Source organism: Bos indicus, chromosome X, assembly GCF_029378745.1.
Source record: "Bos indicus isolate NIAB-ARS_2022 breed Sahiwal x Tharparkar chromosome X, NIAB-ARS_B.indTharparkar_mat_pri_1.0, whole genome shotgun sequence".
Lineage (NCBI taxonomy): Eukaryota > Metazoa > Chordata > Mammalia > Artiodactyla > Bovidae > Bos > Bos indicus.
The window spans coordinates 121,195,999-121,213,596 of NC_091789.1; the positions used below are offsets into that span (position 1 = coordinate 121,195,999).

Sequence of the window (17,598 nt, forward strand, 5' to 3'; positions counted from 1 at the left end):
AAAGTATTACTTTTAAAAAAGAAAGATACCTATCTGCTTTATGGCACTTTATTGCAATTCTGTAATATATATTATTGTCATAAATGTATGTATTTCTGAAAGAAAATGCATCATATTATTAACAATGATTCAATTGGACTGTTCATTGTTATCTTTATGGGATGGAATTATAGGTGATAGTTCAGTATCTGTATCAAACTTTTAAAAAATGTCAACTGTACTGTAGTGGACACATAACACTTGTGTTAAAAATAGAAAATGGTAACTATGTGAGGTGGTAGACATGCTAATTAGATTTATTGTGATTATTATTTCACAGTCTATACTATATCAAAACATCATTGTACATCTTAAATATATACAATTCCTATGTGTCAATTATACCTTAATAAAGCTGAAAAAATAAACACTATATTTTAAAGTGCTTGATGAATTTATTACCCAGGAGATACCTAGTGATGATAGTGAAAGGTGTTTCAGTACAGAAGTAAGAAAGATCAACAGATGTGTTGAGAAGTAAAAATGAAGGAGTTGTAGACTACTGATTTAAGGTAACTCAGTTTGCCGGTCAAAGACAAACTTTAAAAATTTGGTGGCACGATCAAGAGTAAATGTAACAGCATCCCAAACATTCCAGCTGGAATGTCTCAGTAGAGCAGGTAATTAGGCATGGCTTTTGAGCAGCCAGTGACCCTGTATTGAAACAAATGTACTCAATTCACAGGACAACCATTCAGGTCATTCACAAGAAAACTCTTGATTTTAACTCAATATGCTAGAAAACCCTAAAGACTCCACCAGAAAATTACTAGAACTAATCAATGACTATAGTAAAGTTGCAGGATATAAAATCAACACACAGAAATCCCTTGCATTCCTATACACTAATAATGAGAAAACAGAAAGAGAAATTAAGGAAACAATTCCATTCACCATTGCAACGGAAAGAATAAAATACTTAGGAATATATCTACCTAAAGAAACTAAAGACCTATATATAGAAAACTATAAAACACTGGTGAAAGAAATCAAAGAGGACATAGATGGAGAAATATACCATGTTCATGGATTGGAAGAATCAATATAGTGAAAATGAGTATACTACCCAAAGCAATTTATAGATTCAACGCAATCCCTATCAAGCTACCAACAGTATTCTTCACAGAGCTAGAACAAATAATTTCACAATTTGTATGGAAATACAAAAAACCTCGAATAGCCAAAGCGATCTTGAGAAAGAAGAATGGAACTGGAGGAATCAACCTACCTGACTTCAGGCTCTACTACAAAGCCACAGTTATCAAGACAGTATGGTACTGGCACAAAGACAGAAATATAGATCAATGGAACAAAATAGAAAGCCCAGAGATAAATCCATGCACATATGGACACCTTATCTTTGACAAAGGAGGCAAGAATATACAATGGATTAAAGACAATCTCTTTAACAAGTGGTGCTGGGAAAACTGGTCAACCACTTGTAAAAGAATGAAACTAGACCACTTTCTAACACCATACACAAAAATAAACTCAAAATGGATTAAAGATCTAAACATAAGACCAGAAACTATAAAACTCCTAGAGGAGAACATAGGCAAAACACTCTCTGACATACATCACAGCAGGATCCTCTATGACCCACCTCCCAGAATATCGGAAATAAAAGCAAAAATAAACAAATGGGACCTAATTAACCTTAAAAGCTTCTGCACATCAAAGGAAACTATCAACAAGGTGAAAAGACAGCCTTCAGAATGGGAGAAAATAATAGCAAATGAAGCAACTGACAAACAACTAATCTCAAAAATATACAAGCAACTCCTACAGCTCAACTCCAGAAAAATAAATGACTCAATCAAAAAATGGGCCAAAGAACTAAACAGACATTTCTCCAAAGAAGACATACAGATGGCTAACAAACACATGAAAAGATGCTCAACATCACTCATTATCAGAGAAATGCAAATCAAGACCACTATGAGGTACCATTTCACACCAGTCAGAATGGCTGCAATCCAAATAAATGTTGGAGAGGGTGTGGAGAAAAGGGAACCCTCTTACACTGTTGGTGGGAATGCAAACTAGTACAGCCACTATGGAGAACAGTGTGGAGATTCCTTAAAAAAACTGGAAATAGAACTGCCTTATGATCCAGCAATCCCACTGCTGGGCATACACACTGAGGAAACCAGAAGGGAAAGAGACACGTGTACCCCAATGTTCATCGCAGCACTGTTTATAATAGCCAGGACATGGAAGCCACCTAGATGCCCATCAGCAGATGAATGGATAAGAAAGCTGTGGTACATATACACAATGGAGTATTACTCAGCCATTAAAAAGAATTCATTTGAATCAGTTCTAATGAGGTGGATGAAACTGGAGCCTATTATACAGAGTGAAGTAAGCCAGAAGGAAAAACACCAATACAGTATACTAACGCATATATATGGAATTTAGAAAGATGATAACAATAACCCTGTATACGAGACAGCAAAAGAGACACTGATGTATAGAACAGTCTTATGGACTCTGTGGGAGAGGGAGAGGGTGGGGAGATCTGGGAGAATGGCATTGAAACATGTAAAATATCATGTATGAAACGAGATGCCAGTCCAGCTTCAATGCACGATACTGGATGCTTGGGGCTAGTGCACTGGGACGACCCAGAGGGATGGTATGGGGAGGGAGGAGGGAGGAGGGTTCAGGATGGGGAGCACATGTATACCTGTGATGGATTCATTTTGATATTTGGCAAAACTAATACAATTATATAAAGTTTAAAAACAAAATAAAATTTAAAATTTGAAATTAAAAAAAAATAAAAAAAAAATAAAAAAAATAAAAAAATATTGGCTGATCACTTAGAAAAGAAGGGCATTAGAAGCAGCAAACAGAAAGGAATGGATATAACTGTGAGAAACATAAAGCTAAACAACAAATGAGGGGACAAAGAAACTATGACTACCATGAAAATAATGAATAATTTCAAGATACTGTTGCTGGTTAATATCAGAGTTGTTAGCTCAGTTAATTAGGATGGAAATGGCAAGAGCTCCAAATAAGAGTATTGGCAATAGGTATGGACAGGATGAAGAAATATTTAGGAAGCATATTTGGTGGGACTTTTCCATTTGTGTATGGTGGTACATTTGAAAAGACCCTGATTCTGGGAAAGACTGAAGGTGGGAGGGGAAGGGGATGACAGAGGATGAGATGGTTGGGTGGCATCACCAATGTGATGGACATGAGTTTGAGTAGGCTTCAGAAGTTGGTGATGGACAGGGAAGCCTGGCATGCTGCAGTCCATGGGGTTGCAAAAAGTCGGACATGATTGAGTGACTGAACTGAACTGATGGTAGTATATTAGTTAGGGTTCTCCAAAGAAATAGACCAATAGACTATACACACACATGCACAGACACACACACATGTGTGTGTATAGTCAATTATACATACATATTTATATATATACACACAATTATATATAAACACAATTATACGTGTGTGTGTGTGTGTGTGTGTGTGTATGTATATATATATATATATATATATATATATATGCATGTATAATTTTTATAAATTCCTTCAGGAAACTCAGTTCTTGTTCTTGGAGCCCTCAACTGATTGCATGGGGCCCAGTCACTATGGATGGTAATCTGCCTACAGATTTAACTATTAATCAGTCACATCTATGAAAGATCTTCACAGTGGATATCTAGACTGATACTTGACTAAACAACTGAGCACCGTAGCCTAGCTAAATGGCATACAAAATTAAAAGGTGGGAATGATAGGGAGGAATCTAGACTTGGAAATATGATGCTGCCACTAACTGGGACAAAGGAAACAGGAAGAGGAATGAGGTTTGGAAAACAATCATGTGTTTATACTTTTTCACATTGAGTTGGAAATACCCTTGAATCAATCAGAGCTGGATTTCTGTTTCAGGCTTTGTGGGTAGGTCAGAACTTGGGATAATAGATCTGGAAGTTAGCAGCAGATAGTTCATATAACTGGAGGAACAGAGGAAGTTACCTGGGGATAGTTGTAGGGAGAAAAAAAATAGTGGGCTAGATATGGTAACTTGGGGAACACTAGTTTCCCAAGAGGTGACATGGAAAAGGATAAGTCCATTGAGGAGTTGGAGAAAACAATAGATTGAGAGGTAGAAGAGCCAGGATAGGTCAGTGTCTTAAAAACTGTAGCAGAGACAGTGCTACGCTCACCAAACCCAATCCTATACTCTTTCTTCTTAGGCACATGGAAAGCCACAATTTTCAGACCCCTTGTTAACCAAGGATATATGACTAGCTTTAGCCAATGAAATGGGAGAAAAGTGATGGGTTTTGCTGAGTCAGAGAAAAGCCCTTTAAAGACTCCCTGGCCACTCTCCTCTGCTTCAATGAATAGGGAAGTCTCAGAGAAAATCTCCAAATGCCCCTCCCTACCCCATGCCCACTGAACATGTAGTGTTGTTGGGAAAGAAAGCTTTGTTGAGGTAAAACACTGAGATTTCAGGACTAATTTGACACTCCAACATAACCTTTTAATACTGTCCATGAGGTTCTTGAGGCAAGAATACTGAAGTGATTTGCCTTTCGCTTCTCCAATAAAAGCTGAAGCTCTAATACTTTGGACACCTAATGCAAAGAGCCAACTCATTGGAAAAGATCCTGATTCTGGGAAAGACTGAGAGGAGGAGGAGAAGCGGGTAACAGATGACAAAATGATTAGACAGAATCACTGACTCAATGGACACGAGTTTGAGCAAACTCCAGGAGATAGTGAAGGACAGGGAAGCCTGGCATCCTGCAGTCCATGGAGTTACAAAGAGTCAGACATGACTTAATGACTGAACAACAGCATAATCTAGCTTATCTTGACTAATGCAGAAGCCAAGGCTGTAGAATATTTTACAAAGGAGAGAATAGTCACAACAGTTTCGTATGCATCAGTGTTCTAAAAAGAGACCTTCCCACAGTTTCCCAAATGTGGAATTATTAAACCAGTAAATCCAAACAATTTAGGGGGTATATCAATCATAACTGTCAAACAGAAAATCTGCATTTTCTTTGGCTTTAGCTAACAAATGCACTCATCAGATCAATAAAATGTACAATTAATTTAAATTGGAATTGGCATCACAACACATATATACATTACAGTGTACTATTCTTGTAGTCTGGCTTGATAGCTTGAGGTGATGTTATAAATTCTAATTATCCTTGCCTTAGTTCTCTATATTTTTCAAAAAGGGTTATCTTAATATCTCCCCTTAGTACAAGAGACCCCAACTTACAAACAACTTATTTTGTTTATATGTATATGGTTATGAAGTTGATTTTAGAGTTCTGGGTGCCCTTTCTCAAGTGGAAAGAAATGATAGAGGATATTTACCTTTCTAGGCTAGTTCTCATTGCCTATTTAACTTACAATATGGGCAGACTAGAAATACATATGATTCCAGGACATAATTATGACTTACGTCATTGATTCTAATCAATGGGAAGCAAACTCAATGTCATTTTACATAATATACAACAATAGAGTCAAACAGGAAGCTGTGCCAGATATACATCATACTGGGTTGGCCAAAAATATTCATTTGGGTTTTTCCACACAGTTACAATATAATTATACAATTATGGAAAAACCTGAATGAAATTTTTGGCCAACCCAGTACTTGAAAAAAGATAATGCATATCCAAAAGTACCAAATTCCAAAACTATTTATTGATGTAAAATAGAGTAAGTCCATCTGGTTCAAGTGCACACATCTAATCATAAATTCTAAATATTTGTATAAATAAAAATTTAATTTGTTATGAAGCTAGTTATCATCACATAAAATGTTTCAGCTAGAAAAAATTGAGTTTAAAAACCACTTAAAGGAATTTCTCTGGTGGTCCAGTGGCTAAGACTCAGTGCTCCCAATGTAGAGGGCCCGGGTTTGATTCCTGATCAGGGAACTAGATCCCACATACTACAACTAAGAAGTGCAGTCAAATAAATAAATAAAGTAAATAAATAATTATTTCTAAAAATCACTTAAAAACTATTTCTAAAAATCACTTAAAAACTATCAAGTATACATGAAAACAATGCTATGATTATGCAGCATTTCCAATGTATTCCAGTCCTTCTTCCACATGTTACTCTCAAAAGAGGTCATCACAACCTCTTTTCTTCTCAAATTTATAAAAATTATATTAAGAGGTATCTTTTGATACCAAGGGCTTCCCTGATAGCTTAGTTGGTAAAGAATCTGCCCACAATGCAGGAGACCCCAGTTCGATTCCTGGGTTGGGAAGATCTGCTGGAGAAGGGATAGGCTACCCACTCCAGTGTTCTTGGGCTTCCCTTGTAGCTCAGCTGGTAAAGAATTCACCTGCAGTGTGGGAGACCTGGGCTCAATCCCTGGGTTGGGAAGATCCACTGGAGAAGGGAAAGGCTACCCATTCCAGTATTCTGGCCTGGAGAATTCCATGGACTGTATAGTCCACGGGGTCACAAAGAGTGGGGCACAACTGAGTGACTTTCACTTTTCGATACCAAACAATCCTTAAATTTCACTTAGTCCAAGATGTAGTCAAAGCTGAGTTCCTCAGTCCATCACAGCTTAGTTATTTACTAATGACACAAAATAAAATCTGTTTAATTACCTCATTTATCCTATACAAGGTGCTTCTCAGGTGGCACCAGTGGTAAAGAATCCACCTGTCAGTGCAGGAGACATTAGAGACATGGGTTTGTTTGATCCCTGGGTCAGGAAGATCTCCTGGAGGAGGAAATGGCACTCCACTCCAATATTCTTGCCTGGGGAATCCCATAGACAGAGGAGCCTGGAGGGCTACAACTCATGGGGTTGCAGAGTTAGACACGACTGAGCATTTGAGCACATCCTATACAAATGGGGAATGAAGTGTTAAGGCTAATAAAGTTTTCTGATAACCATGGCTAATATTTAAACATTAACACTTTTTATTGACTTAATTAATATTAATCATCCTATAGTGCTTTAGGCACTACCAATGTGACAAATTCCCTCTCAGAAGGTTATTATTTCTACATTTTAAGTGTTAAGGTTATCTATAGGGCCCACATTCTTGCTGTATTAAATGTCAATTAATTCTTCAACATGCAAAATGAAATCTCAATGGAATGCTTTGATAATAAAATAATAGTTAACACATATATAAAATGTTTATGAATTCATGGGCACTACACTGACTACCTTACATGCAATTCTCAAAATATTTTGTAGTTAGGTATCATTCATGGAAATTTTACAGGTAAGAGGCACAAAGGGGTTAAGGATGTTACCCAGGATCACACCACTAGTAAATGTTAGAGTTAGTTGCTCACTTGTGTCTGACTCTTTATGACCCTATGGACTGGATCACGCCCGGCTCCTCTGTCCATGGAATTCTCCAGGCAAGAATACTGCAGTGGGTTGCCATTTCCTTCTCCAGGGAATCTTCCCAACCCAGGGATCGAACCAGGGTCTCCTGCATTGCAGGTGGATTCTTTACTATCTGAGCCACCTGGGTCTAAAAAAAAAATAGTGATGTAATAATAGATGCACTTTCAGCTGAGCCACTGGGGAAGCCCAACACCAGTAGTTTCTGTGCTAAATCAGACCCTAGTCACCAGCAGATTGGAAAACACCAAGAACGTGGTGGGGGCAGCCAGTGGGGATGAGGAAGTGTCTGAACCTCCCTGCCGGAAGTGACCCCTCATGGGGAAAGGGCAGCTGTGGTCCTGGTGTTTTGGGTGAGGAACCTGCGGAGAGTTGGGATGCTCTGAGTCAGGCAGGGTGGGGCATCTGACTGGTCCGTTCCTCTGCGAGCAGAGGCCACCGTCCAGAGGAGATTCAGAGAACAGCTGGCTGGAAGTCAGGTTCCAGTCTGGAGACAAGGGCACAGGGCTCATCAGGGAAGACCCAGGGAAGGGCGCTGTCACTGGGAACAGACTGGGACTGGACACCCGTGCTGTGACCCAGGTGGTCAGTTCTCCAAGATCCCTGGGGTGAGGGATGGAAGGATCCCAGGGAAACAAGGCCCCAGACAACCCCTAAATGGGGTTTCATTCTCATTTTCACCTTCAGGCTGCTTTTAGTACTCTGGCTACAAGTTCTTCTTTCCTATTGCCTGAGAGACACCATGGAGCAGTGTGAAGAGAAATGAATAGACACAAAGTCAGCCTCAGACTGGGAGGACTGAAACAGTATGGACTCTAGAGCAATTCAGACCAGACTCTACACTCAGTTCTGTCACTTTATCAGCCTTGAGAATACTGCAAGTTGTGTCCTAAGGGAGTTTGATAAGCCTTGTCTTACAGAAGTATCGGGACATATGGAACATATAAACCACGTCGCACTGCGGCTGGCAATGTTTAGGTATTTCATGCCTGGTAGTTATGATGATGATTATTTTCGTTGCATAAGAAACTACCCTCATCTATGGAAATTGTTCTTTATCCAGCAGAAGCTAGAGACTATGCAGTCTTCTAAACAAAGAAAGCTGAGTCAATCAAACTGCTGCTTAGCAAGTAATCATTGGGCTTCCCCGGGTGGCTCAGTGGTAAAGAATCCAGCTGCCAAGCAGGAGATGCGGGTTCAATCCCTGGGTTGTGAAGATCCCCTGGAGAAGGAAATGGCAACCCACTCTAGGATTCTTGCCTGGAAAGTTCCATGGACACAGGAGCCTGGTGGACTACAGACCATGGGGTGACAGAGAGTCAGACACAACTTAGCAACTAAACAAGTAATCCTAAGTAAATTTTCTCTATCTGAGAACATGTTATTGAATTTAGAGGCAAGTGTTTTACCAGGATGCAATGCAAAACCTTATAGAATTTGTGTCAAGGACCAGTAATTCCCCTACCTCCCAAAGCCCTCCCGACAAAACACCCCGATTTTCATGTATTTCACCACCACTAAAATCTAGCCCCGCTCAGGAGGTCTACTAGATTACACTCGAGATACCCTCATGTTTGGAGTGTGCTGGGGCTTCTTCCGTTCAGGGCCCAGAGTGCCAGTACGGTGATGTCTCAACATCCCATCACAAAGGAGAGAGTAATATGCATCAAACATCTGGTTTGTGGACCGTGTTCACCTGCACTGGGGCAGGAGCACTCGACACCTTCTGTTCTTTCCCCCAGGTGGCGATTCCCTCTGGTTGACTAACAATCTCAGGGTAACTGTTCAGGGAAGCTTCTCATTTCAGTCTCAGCCTCCCAAATCTGAGGCCCACCATCTGGGGATCTGGGCCGGGCTCACCATTATCACAGGTTCATCCAGCCCACCACGCAGCCAACTTAAAATGACCTCCCAGGAAGGAACAGGAAGACAACGAAGATGTATATTATGATTAGCTTTCCAGCCCCACCTTAGCCTCTCACAACTTAAAAGGTTGGGAGTGTTGGTCGAACACAGTCAAATAGTTGCCTCAGACCTGACTAGGGGCTGGAGGGACTGCTAGACGTGACTTTGGAGCACACACTGGCCTTGGCAGGACTATAAACCCTGACTGCAGCTCGGGCTCTCTCGTCATCCTCTCTCAGAGCCTTTTCATAATCGGGTGGGAAGGCACTGGGGATGTTACCATTGACCTTGGCCAAAATACCAAAGCTCAAAGTTTTGGTTTAAGAGAATAAAGGCTGAGAGAATTTATACCTCACTGCTCTCATCCCAACTCCCTCCCCAGCATCCTCCCTGATTTTTGTCACTTGTCTTAGATCATCACACCACCTTCCTTATGGAATCACTGCTCATATACACAAGACATCTACAGGCAGGTACAGGGTCCTTTATCTTTGCATCACCCCACCAGCACAGAACCTTCTGAAGAGCAGATGCTCAAGTAAAGATGGGAATAAAGGAGCCACCAAGCAAGGAATGTATTCTTATTGTTTATTTTTATTGGCATTATTGAATACGCTAACAACATCTAAGTGTATTGCTAAGGGTACTACTGAATGTTATAGAGAGAGAGACAAAGGTGAATAACATAAATCAAAACTTGACTACAGCTTACTTCATTTTCATCTGTTTTAAAACCACAGCATTCTTTCACATTTCCAAGAAAATTCCTATTCCAAAGCTATGTTATCTTGTTGATGCAAGGATTTTTTGAATTACACTACAAACTCTTACTCTTAGATCTGACAGACAACAACAAAACTGTGATCCGTTTCATTCGTAAACTTGGATTCTGAATCTAAACAAACATTATAGGAAAACAAACATTTGAAAGGTAACAGGGTAAAACAGGAGCACAAAAAAGATGTATATTATGACCTTTCCAGCCACACTTTATCCTCTCACTACTAAAAAGGTTGGCAGTATTGGTCAAAGTGAAGAAGCTGCCTGAGACCTCATTGGGGGCTAGATGGATCGCTGAGTGGGACCGTGGAGTGGGCAGTGGCCTTGGCAGCACCACGAGCCTTGCTTGCAGATTTGGCTTTGGCTCTCTCTTCCTCTTCTCTCAAAGCCTCCTCATAATGGAACGGGAAAGCACTGGGGACGGTACTATTGATCTTGGCCACAAACTCCAGCACCTTCATCTTGCTGGTTTCAGCATGGGCTCTTGGGCCCCACAGGAACTCATAGCTCAGGGGATCACTGTCAGGAATCTGACGATACACCAGGTACTTCTCCTGCACCAACTCTTCAGTGATGAACTTCCTGGGCTCCCCAAAGATTATGTGCATCTTTCCATCATAGATGCCCAGAGCATTCAGGAAGTCCCAGACCTCTGCCTCAGAGGCACAATTGCCATTCAGGAAGATCACACCCAGCAGAGGCATCAGAAGCCCATTCTTCAGCACCTCCAAGGTACTGCCCAGCACCCCATCTTTGGCGAGGCGCTCCTTGCTGACAAGGGTATAGGAGTAACCATTCGGCTTGATTTCCTTCAATTCAAGGCCAAACACCAGCTCTATGCGATCAGTGGCTTTCTTGAGGATTTCAGGGAACTGTGCCTTGAACGCTTTGTGGACAATCTTCAGCATATCTATCTTCTTAATGGGCTGTTTCAGCTTAAACTTCTGTAGCATGAAGTGAATCAACATTCCTGCCTTCTTGGCCAGAAGACCTAGAGGAGCAATCATGGCAGAGGTTGAGGCCTGGGAAGAATTTTTACGTTCCTTAACTTGGCGCCTGCCACGTGCTTTAGATCTTGGGCGTGAAGCCCCTGCAACAAGAGAGCTAGTGGCTGCAGCTCCCTGAGGCTTCTGGCCCGCACCGGCAGGGGGGGAGCCTGGGGGCGTACTCCCAGAAGTAGGGGTGGGGGTGGCAGCAGCCTGAGCATTCCCGAGATCCTTGGTCTCCATGCGTGCCTGGCGGCGTTTCTCACGTGCACGGCGCTTGCTCTTCTGCCCCCGAGGCATGACTATCAGCAGGCACAGCGGGCAGGGGAGCAGGCAGGAAAGTAGGTAATGCTGGAACCTGGAGAAGGGAAGATGAGTGGATGAGCTCCTTCAGCATGGAGGGAATAAGGCTGTTCTGCCTGTTTCCTTGAGAGCCCTACTACAGGAACCACTGGCCTCTTGTTCTTGGTCAGCCTATCCCCTGAGAACCCTGTGTAAGAAGTGAGAGCGAGCCAGCCTCAGGCCACAGCCTGCCTGTGGCTGCCTCCAGTGACAGAAGATCCTGGGAGTGGGGCCCTCTCTGGGTCCCTTCGTTCACACACACAACTGTCACATCAGCTCTTAGTGGGGCCGGGACCCCTGCCATGTGCCGCTTGAAAGGTGATGCCTCTAAGCTCCCTGGGACCCATGAGAAGGAACCAAGTCGTGGACACTGTAGGGGTGGAAGGCACTGGCAGTTCTGGGGGCCTGCTCTGTCCTGAACTCAGTTCTCCACCATTCAGGGTCCTCATCTTGTCAACACCAAGGGTGTGGGCCCTTCCCTCCTGCCTCTGGTGCTGCCCCTTCAGGTGAAGAACCTCATCTCCCTTAGAAATGACACAAAGAAATGAGGGGCCTCAGCGGAGGATCAGGCAAGACTCTAGTGTTCGTTTGATTAGCTGCAAGGGGGAGCGTGCTACCTTCAGTCCTCATTTGCAGTCCCCACTTTGACTCCTGGGAGGATCTGGGGGCTCCTTTCTCTCCTGGCTTGAGGACCTTTCCTCACAGCAAGGCCAACAGCTCCCTAAGATCGAATGGGGAAAGCCAGGGTGGCCTTACCTGGCCCTACCGCCCACGGTCTCTGGGGCCTGAAGAGCTGCAGCAGGAGATTGAGGCCCTGTAATGGGTGCTACTCATGCAAGGTCCCCAAATTTTACTCAGGGGAGAGTCTAAGACTCCTTCTTCTGCTGACTCATTAGACTAAGACGCTCACTTCCCTGTTAGCTGTGAGTGAGGCACACTTCTGCCTGCCATGTATGCCTGGGGGCACCAAGGAGTGACAGTGCGAGGAATTCTGGGAGTTTCCCACAGTCCTCAGCATCTTCTCTGTGAGTCCTAGCAAATGTTAGAAATTCTCCCTCTGCTGACCTGAGCACACTGAGGTTCCCAAGGTGAAATAAAGTGTGAGCCACCTCTAGTCACCCCTGTCCCTGACCTCCCTGGGATGGCAGCAGGGGCTGGACTCTGTGGGACTTCACTGTTCTGTCATCACTGGCCCCTTTCGTCCTCACTTGGATGTGATTTATGTTCCTCCCTTAGTCCACCCTGAGTTTTCTGGCCTCAGATCAAGGCCCACATCTCCCTGAGTTCCTGGGGCTGAAAGTGAGGAGTGACATCTGGCAATCTCTGCCTGAGGTGCCCCAGGGCAGACAGGGACTGGGACTTTGCAGGCCCCCACTGCTTTGGGTAGGTGCTCATCTAAGTCATCTCTCTGGGTCCTTACCGTGACTCTGTGACTCCTGGCAAGACCAGGAAATCTCTGTCTGGACTTGAGATCTCTCTCCTCCTACTAAGGCCCCCATCTCCCTGAGACCCACTAGAAAGCAGTGACATTTTCCCGATCTCTAGCTACAGCTGTGTGTGGACTCCTCATGCGGACAGTCAGGAAGAGATTTTGCACTGCCCTCTGTTGTCGTGGGGTAGCTGGATGGTCCCTCAATTCTTAGGTCCTCTTCTGGGCTCCTGGTACTAGCTGCAAATGCTCCAGTGGCGGACCTGAACCCATACCCCCATCAACGAGGTTCCTCACCTCCCTGCGAGGCTCTGAGCAGAAGCAAGTGGGGGTCATCTGGTCCCCATGCCTGGGTCTCCCAGGTCTGAGAGGAGTGATGCGACTATATGGTTCACTTCCTTCTGGGTGGGGTTCTCGCATGTTCATTCAGTGTTACCACTGTGACTCCTTTTAGAAACTGGGCTTCCTCCCTATGTTGAATGAGGCTTCACCCATCAGACTCAAACCCTAATGTCCCTGAAACCATCCTTGGAGAAAATGAGAGGGCGTCTCTGCCTGAGAGCTCTAACCCGGCTTCCCAGGGTGACGGCAGAGGTGGCACTCTGTGTGGGCTCCTCTGTTCTGGGGGAGTCAGTTGTCTCCTTCCTCACATAGAATTGGTGCCTCAACATCTGTCATGGCCTAGAACTCCTCGTTTTCTGCTGACCCGGGCAAGCAGACCTGAAACCAAGGCCCTCATCTCCCTCAGACCCCACAGGCAGAAGTCAGGGGCACCAGAACTGGCCAGCTCTTCCCTGGGACCCCTGGGGCTGACAGCTGAGGCGGCATCAGATGTGGCTCTCTCTACCATGTATGGATCTTCCCCTCGACTCCACATCCTTCCTGGGACTCTGCCTTCTGAAGACCTGAGCCCAAAACCCTGTGAAAGGTCTTCACCTTTCCCGGACCCAAGCTGACCGAGTGAGCCACATTCCACCAAAAATGATTTGGGGCTATGCTGCTAACCAAAAGGGCAGCACTCTCGACCCCCACCCCCTGCCCCAGTTCTGGAGTCAGGGGCTCCCTCAGTCCTCACTCAGGATTCTGGCCTCCAGTTTGGGTAGGGTTTGGGGTCTTCCCTCTGCTGACCCGAGTCTGCATGCCCCAGAGCAAAGCTCTCACCTCCCTGAGTGGCTAGAGGAGATGCTGGGGGCTCCATATCCAGCTACCTTGTTTGGGGATGCCCAGATCTGAGAGTGGGGCTGCTCCTTAGTGCAGCAATCCGCTTGGATGCCAGCCTGCTGACTAGCACTGAAGGTCCTAGCTTGACTCCTTCTAAGGCTGAGACTCCTCCCTATGCCTAATGGGGTTACCTTATCTATCATTCTATGTCTTTATTTATTTACCTTTCACACCCATTGCTTTTTATTATGTAACTGGTAGTTACATCTTAACCTTTCTCACCTATTTCTCTTCTCCCCCACACCCCTAACCCTAACCCCCATCAACCACCTGTTTTTTCTCTCTTGCTTCTACAATTGTTTCTGTGTTACAGATTCCTCACAGAAGTGAAATCATACAGTATTTCGTTTTTTCTGACTCATTTCACTTAACATACATAATACCCTCTAGGTCCATATCCTTTTATATAAAGGCCTTTCTCTACCTGAACGTCCCTTATCCACAACGCCCGCCAGCCCCCGCACACCATGCAAAAATGACGGGTTCTCTCAGCCTGAATTACTCTATGGTAATTTGGACCCCTATGGTAGGGGTCCAAACCTTCCCATTCTAATGCCCAATGAGCTGAGCAGGAGGGGATGTAATAATAACAGAAATAAAGTAAACAATGTAATGTGCTTGAAGCATCCTGAAACCATCCCTTTAGCCTACCCTACCCTACCCTCATGCCACCCCACCCTCCTTTGTCCACTGAATCACACCCCATCCCACACTGCACCCCACCCCATGCAAAAACTGTCTTCCAAGAAACTGGTACCCCGGTGCCAAAAAGATTGGGGGCCACTACTGCGCGGCACTGCAGCATTGGTGGCAGGAATGGCTTCTGTGCAGCCACCACTTTGGAAGGAGATAGCCCTGTGAGCACTGAAAGCCCCATCTTTTCACCTGTTGAGGGCAAATACCACTTCCAACGCATAAAGAGTCCATCCTCTTTCAACAAAGCCGCCCGAGCCGCCACCGACCCTCCACGTGGCAACAAGATGGCTCCTCGGCCCGCAACTCGGGACAGGCCATGTTACACTGCAGATTGCAGGGGTGGGATGCAGTTGGGTCACTTTTCTTACAGGGAGGGGTTGGAAAATTCACTTCAGCTACATTCAGGTCCTCACCTTGGCTCCGGACGAGTCCAGTACACAATCTCCGCTGAACAGACGCTGCAGCTACCAGTCGTGCTCCTCGCCTTGGAAGCGGAAAAGAGGGGCCTTGCATACGTTCATACGTGGGGTCTCCTAGGGGCGGGACAGGGGCAGGGGGCAGGGGCGGAGCGCTACGGAAACCCGGTAGCTCAATATTCATCCGTCCCTGGGTCCTCCTTGTGCAGTGTATCAGAGCCCAGGACACCTCCTTCTATGAACCCGAGTCCTCCAGCTCCCAAACGAAGCTCTCGCCTTCCCAAGTCCCTAGTGTCGGGAGTCAGGGTGCTGCTCTGAGCATCTCTGCTTGTCAGGAGGGGGCGCCACTCTGTGAGCCTCCCTCGTAGGGGGAGAGACCCTCTCACTAGCACTGATGGTCCTCACCTTAAGTCCGGTTATGGTCAAGATGCCCCCCTCTGCAGATCTGGGGTCTGATTCTGCTAGAGGAGGCCCTGTCCTCCTAAGATCACACAGGTTGAATGAGGGGACCACTCAGAAGTAGCTCTTCTGGGTCTCTCAGGGCTAAGAATTTACAGAAATCTGTTTGGCTCCCTCTCCAGGGGTCCTGTCTAACACTCAGCATCGCATGTGAGGTCCTCCTTGGATTCAGGTCTGTCCCTCTGCGAAACAGGCTGATCCTATTAGACAAATGACTCACCTCGCTGAGACTTTCCAGACTGAAATCAACCTGACATCTGTGCCCAGTGCTTCCTGGGGACCACAGCATCAGCGATTTTCCAGGGCCTCCTTTTATAGTGTGTGCTACCATGCATTCACTTTCAGGTCCTCACATTGACTCATGACGAATCCTGTAACTCCACTCTCTGCTTTATGAAGCTGCTTGTCTTACATCAAGGTCCTAGTCTCCTGAGAATTCCAAGTGGGAAGTCAGTGTGATCCTCATGTGATCGTAGTCCATCAGGGCCTCTGAGAACAGACAGTGGGGATGCAACTCTAGTCCTTTCGGATTCCTTTTGCTCAACAATCTACATCTACTACAACCTGGGTCTCTGCCTTCTACTGATCTAACATTCCTCTTCTTAGTCTTTGGATGACCACTATATTCAGCGGTGATTGTCTCCTCAGCCCTCCTTCATGGAGGTTCCCATATCAGCATCTGTCACTTGATTAAAGGCTTCCTGGGAAATGCATATTCCTACAGACATTGAACAGTTAACCTGTAGCAAATGTTGGAGAAAACAGGTCTTGGTCCCAAAAGTAATCTAAGATTAGGAACATGCAGCAGAAATCAAGGAACTCGGGAAAGATGTTATGCTGTCAGAGAAAAAGAGCTGATATATTCCTTCTCTTCAGCCAGATTAGGGTGTCTGCTTATTTGCTCAGTCATATCTGACACTTTACAACACCATGGACTGCAGCCTGCCAGGCTCCTGTGTTCATGGGGATTCTCCAGGCAAGAATACTGGAGTGGGTTGCCCTCCTTCAGGGGATCTCCCCAACCCAGTGATTGAACTCAGGTCTCCCGCATTGCAGGCAGATTCTTTACCATCTGAGCCACCAGATTTAGGGTAGTTTAAAAATCTTTACTTTCAGTACCCTCCTGTTGTTGGTCGAGTGGTTAAGACTCTGTGCTCCCAATGCAGGGGGCCTGGGTTCAATCCCTGGTCAGGTAACTGGATCCCACATGTCACAACCAAGAGTTCATGTGCCACAACTAAAAATCTCTCATGCCACAACTAAAGAGCCTGCAGACATGTCAGCAAAGGTCCTGAGTGTCACAACTAAGACCCAGCACAGCCAAAGAATAAATTGAAAAAAATATTTTTAGTCCAAATAATAAAATATTTACTTTCTACATAGAAGGATAGCACCAGATAATCTTGTAAGCCCTTGATCACTTGAGGGTGTCTGATTTTGCACATGCAGATTATCATATGGTTACTGAGCATTATCTATTTGTCTCCTTTATTTATCACTCTTAATTATTTTGGTTATGTGTTATGTGGCAGTATTGATGGGAAGGGAGTTTGGGGGAGAGTGGATATGTGCATATGATGGCTGAGTACTTTCACTGTCCACCTGAAACTGTCACAATATTGTTAATTTACTATTCCTCAACACACACACACACACACACACACACACAAACTGTGTTTCCAGTGCAAGGGGTGTCAGTTCAAACCCTGGATAAGATCCCATGTGCCGCATAGCAAATCAATCGATCAACAAAAGATCATCAAAGAAAAAAGTGATGGGGATCCATGAAAGAAATAATTGATAAGCTAGATTCCATTCCCTTTAAACCTCTGCTCTGTAAAAATACACCATCAAGAGAACAAGATGAGCCATAGTCTGGGAGAAAATATTTTCAAAGGATACATCTGATGAAAGCTCTAATCTAAAATATACAATGAATTC

The 17,598-nt window shown here is 44.6% G+C and overlaps 1 protein-coding gene across 1 annotated transcript; it reads right to left on the reverse strand.

Moving 5' to 3' along the window:
• Positions 1-9,934: 9,934 nt before the first annotated feature.
• Positions 9,935-15,274, reverse strand: MAGEB1 (MAGE family member B1). Its single transcript, XM_070783878.1, has 2 exons — positions 15,196-15,274; positions 9,935-11,452 (listed from the first exon to the last, which is right to left on the reverse strand). The coding sequence occupies exon 2, from the start codon at positions 11,392-11,394 to the stop codon at positions 10,381-10,383; it is 1,014 nt and encodes a 337-aa protein (XP_070639979.1). The 5' UTR covers positions 11,395-11,452; positions 15,196-15,274; the 3' UTR covers positions 9,935-10,380.
• Between the last annotated feature and the right edge of the window lie 2,324 nt (positions 15,275-17,598).

What these genes read in the sequence shown, in the direction of transcription:
- MAGEB1 (XM_070783878.1), bottom strand. Translation starts at nt 11,394, where the DNA reads ATGCCTCGGGGGCAGAAGAGCAAGCGCCGTGCACGTGAGAAACGCCGC.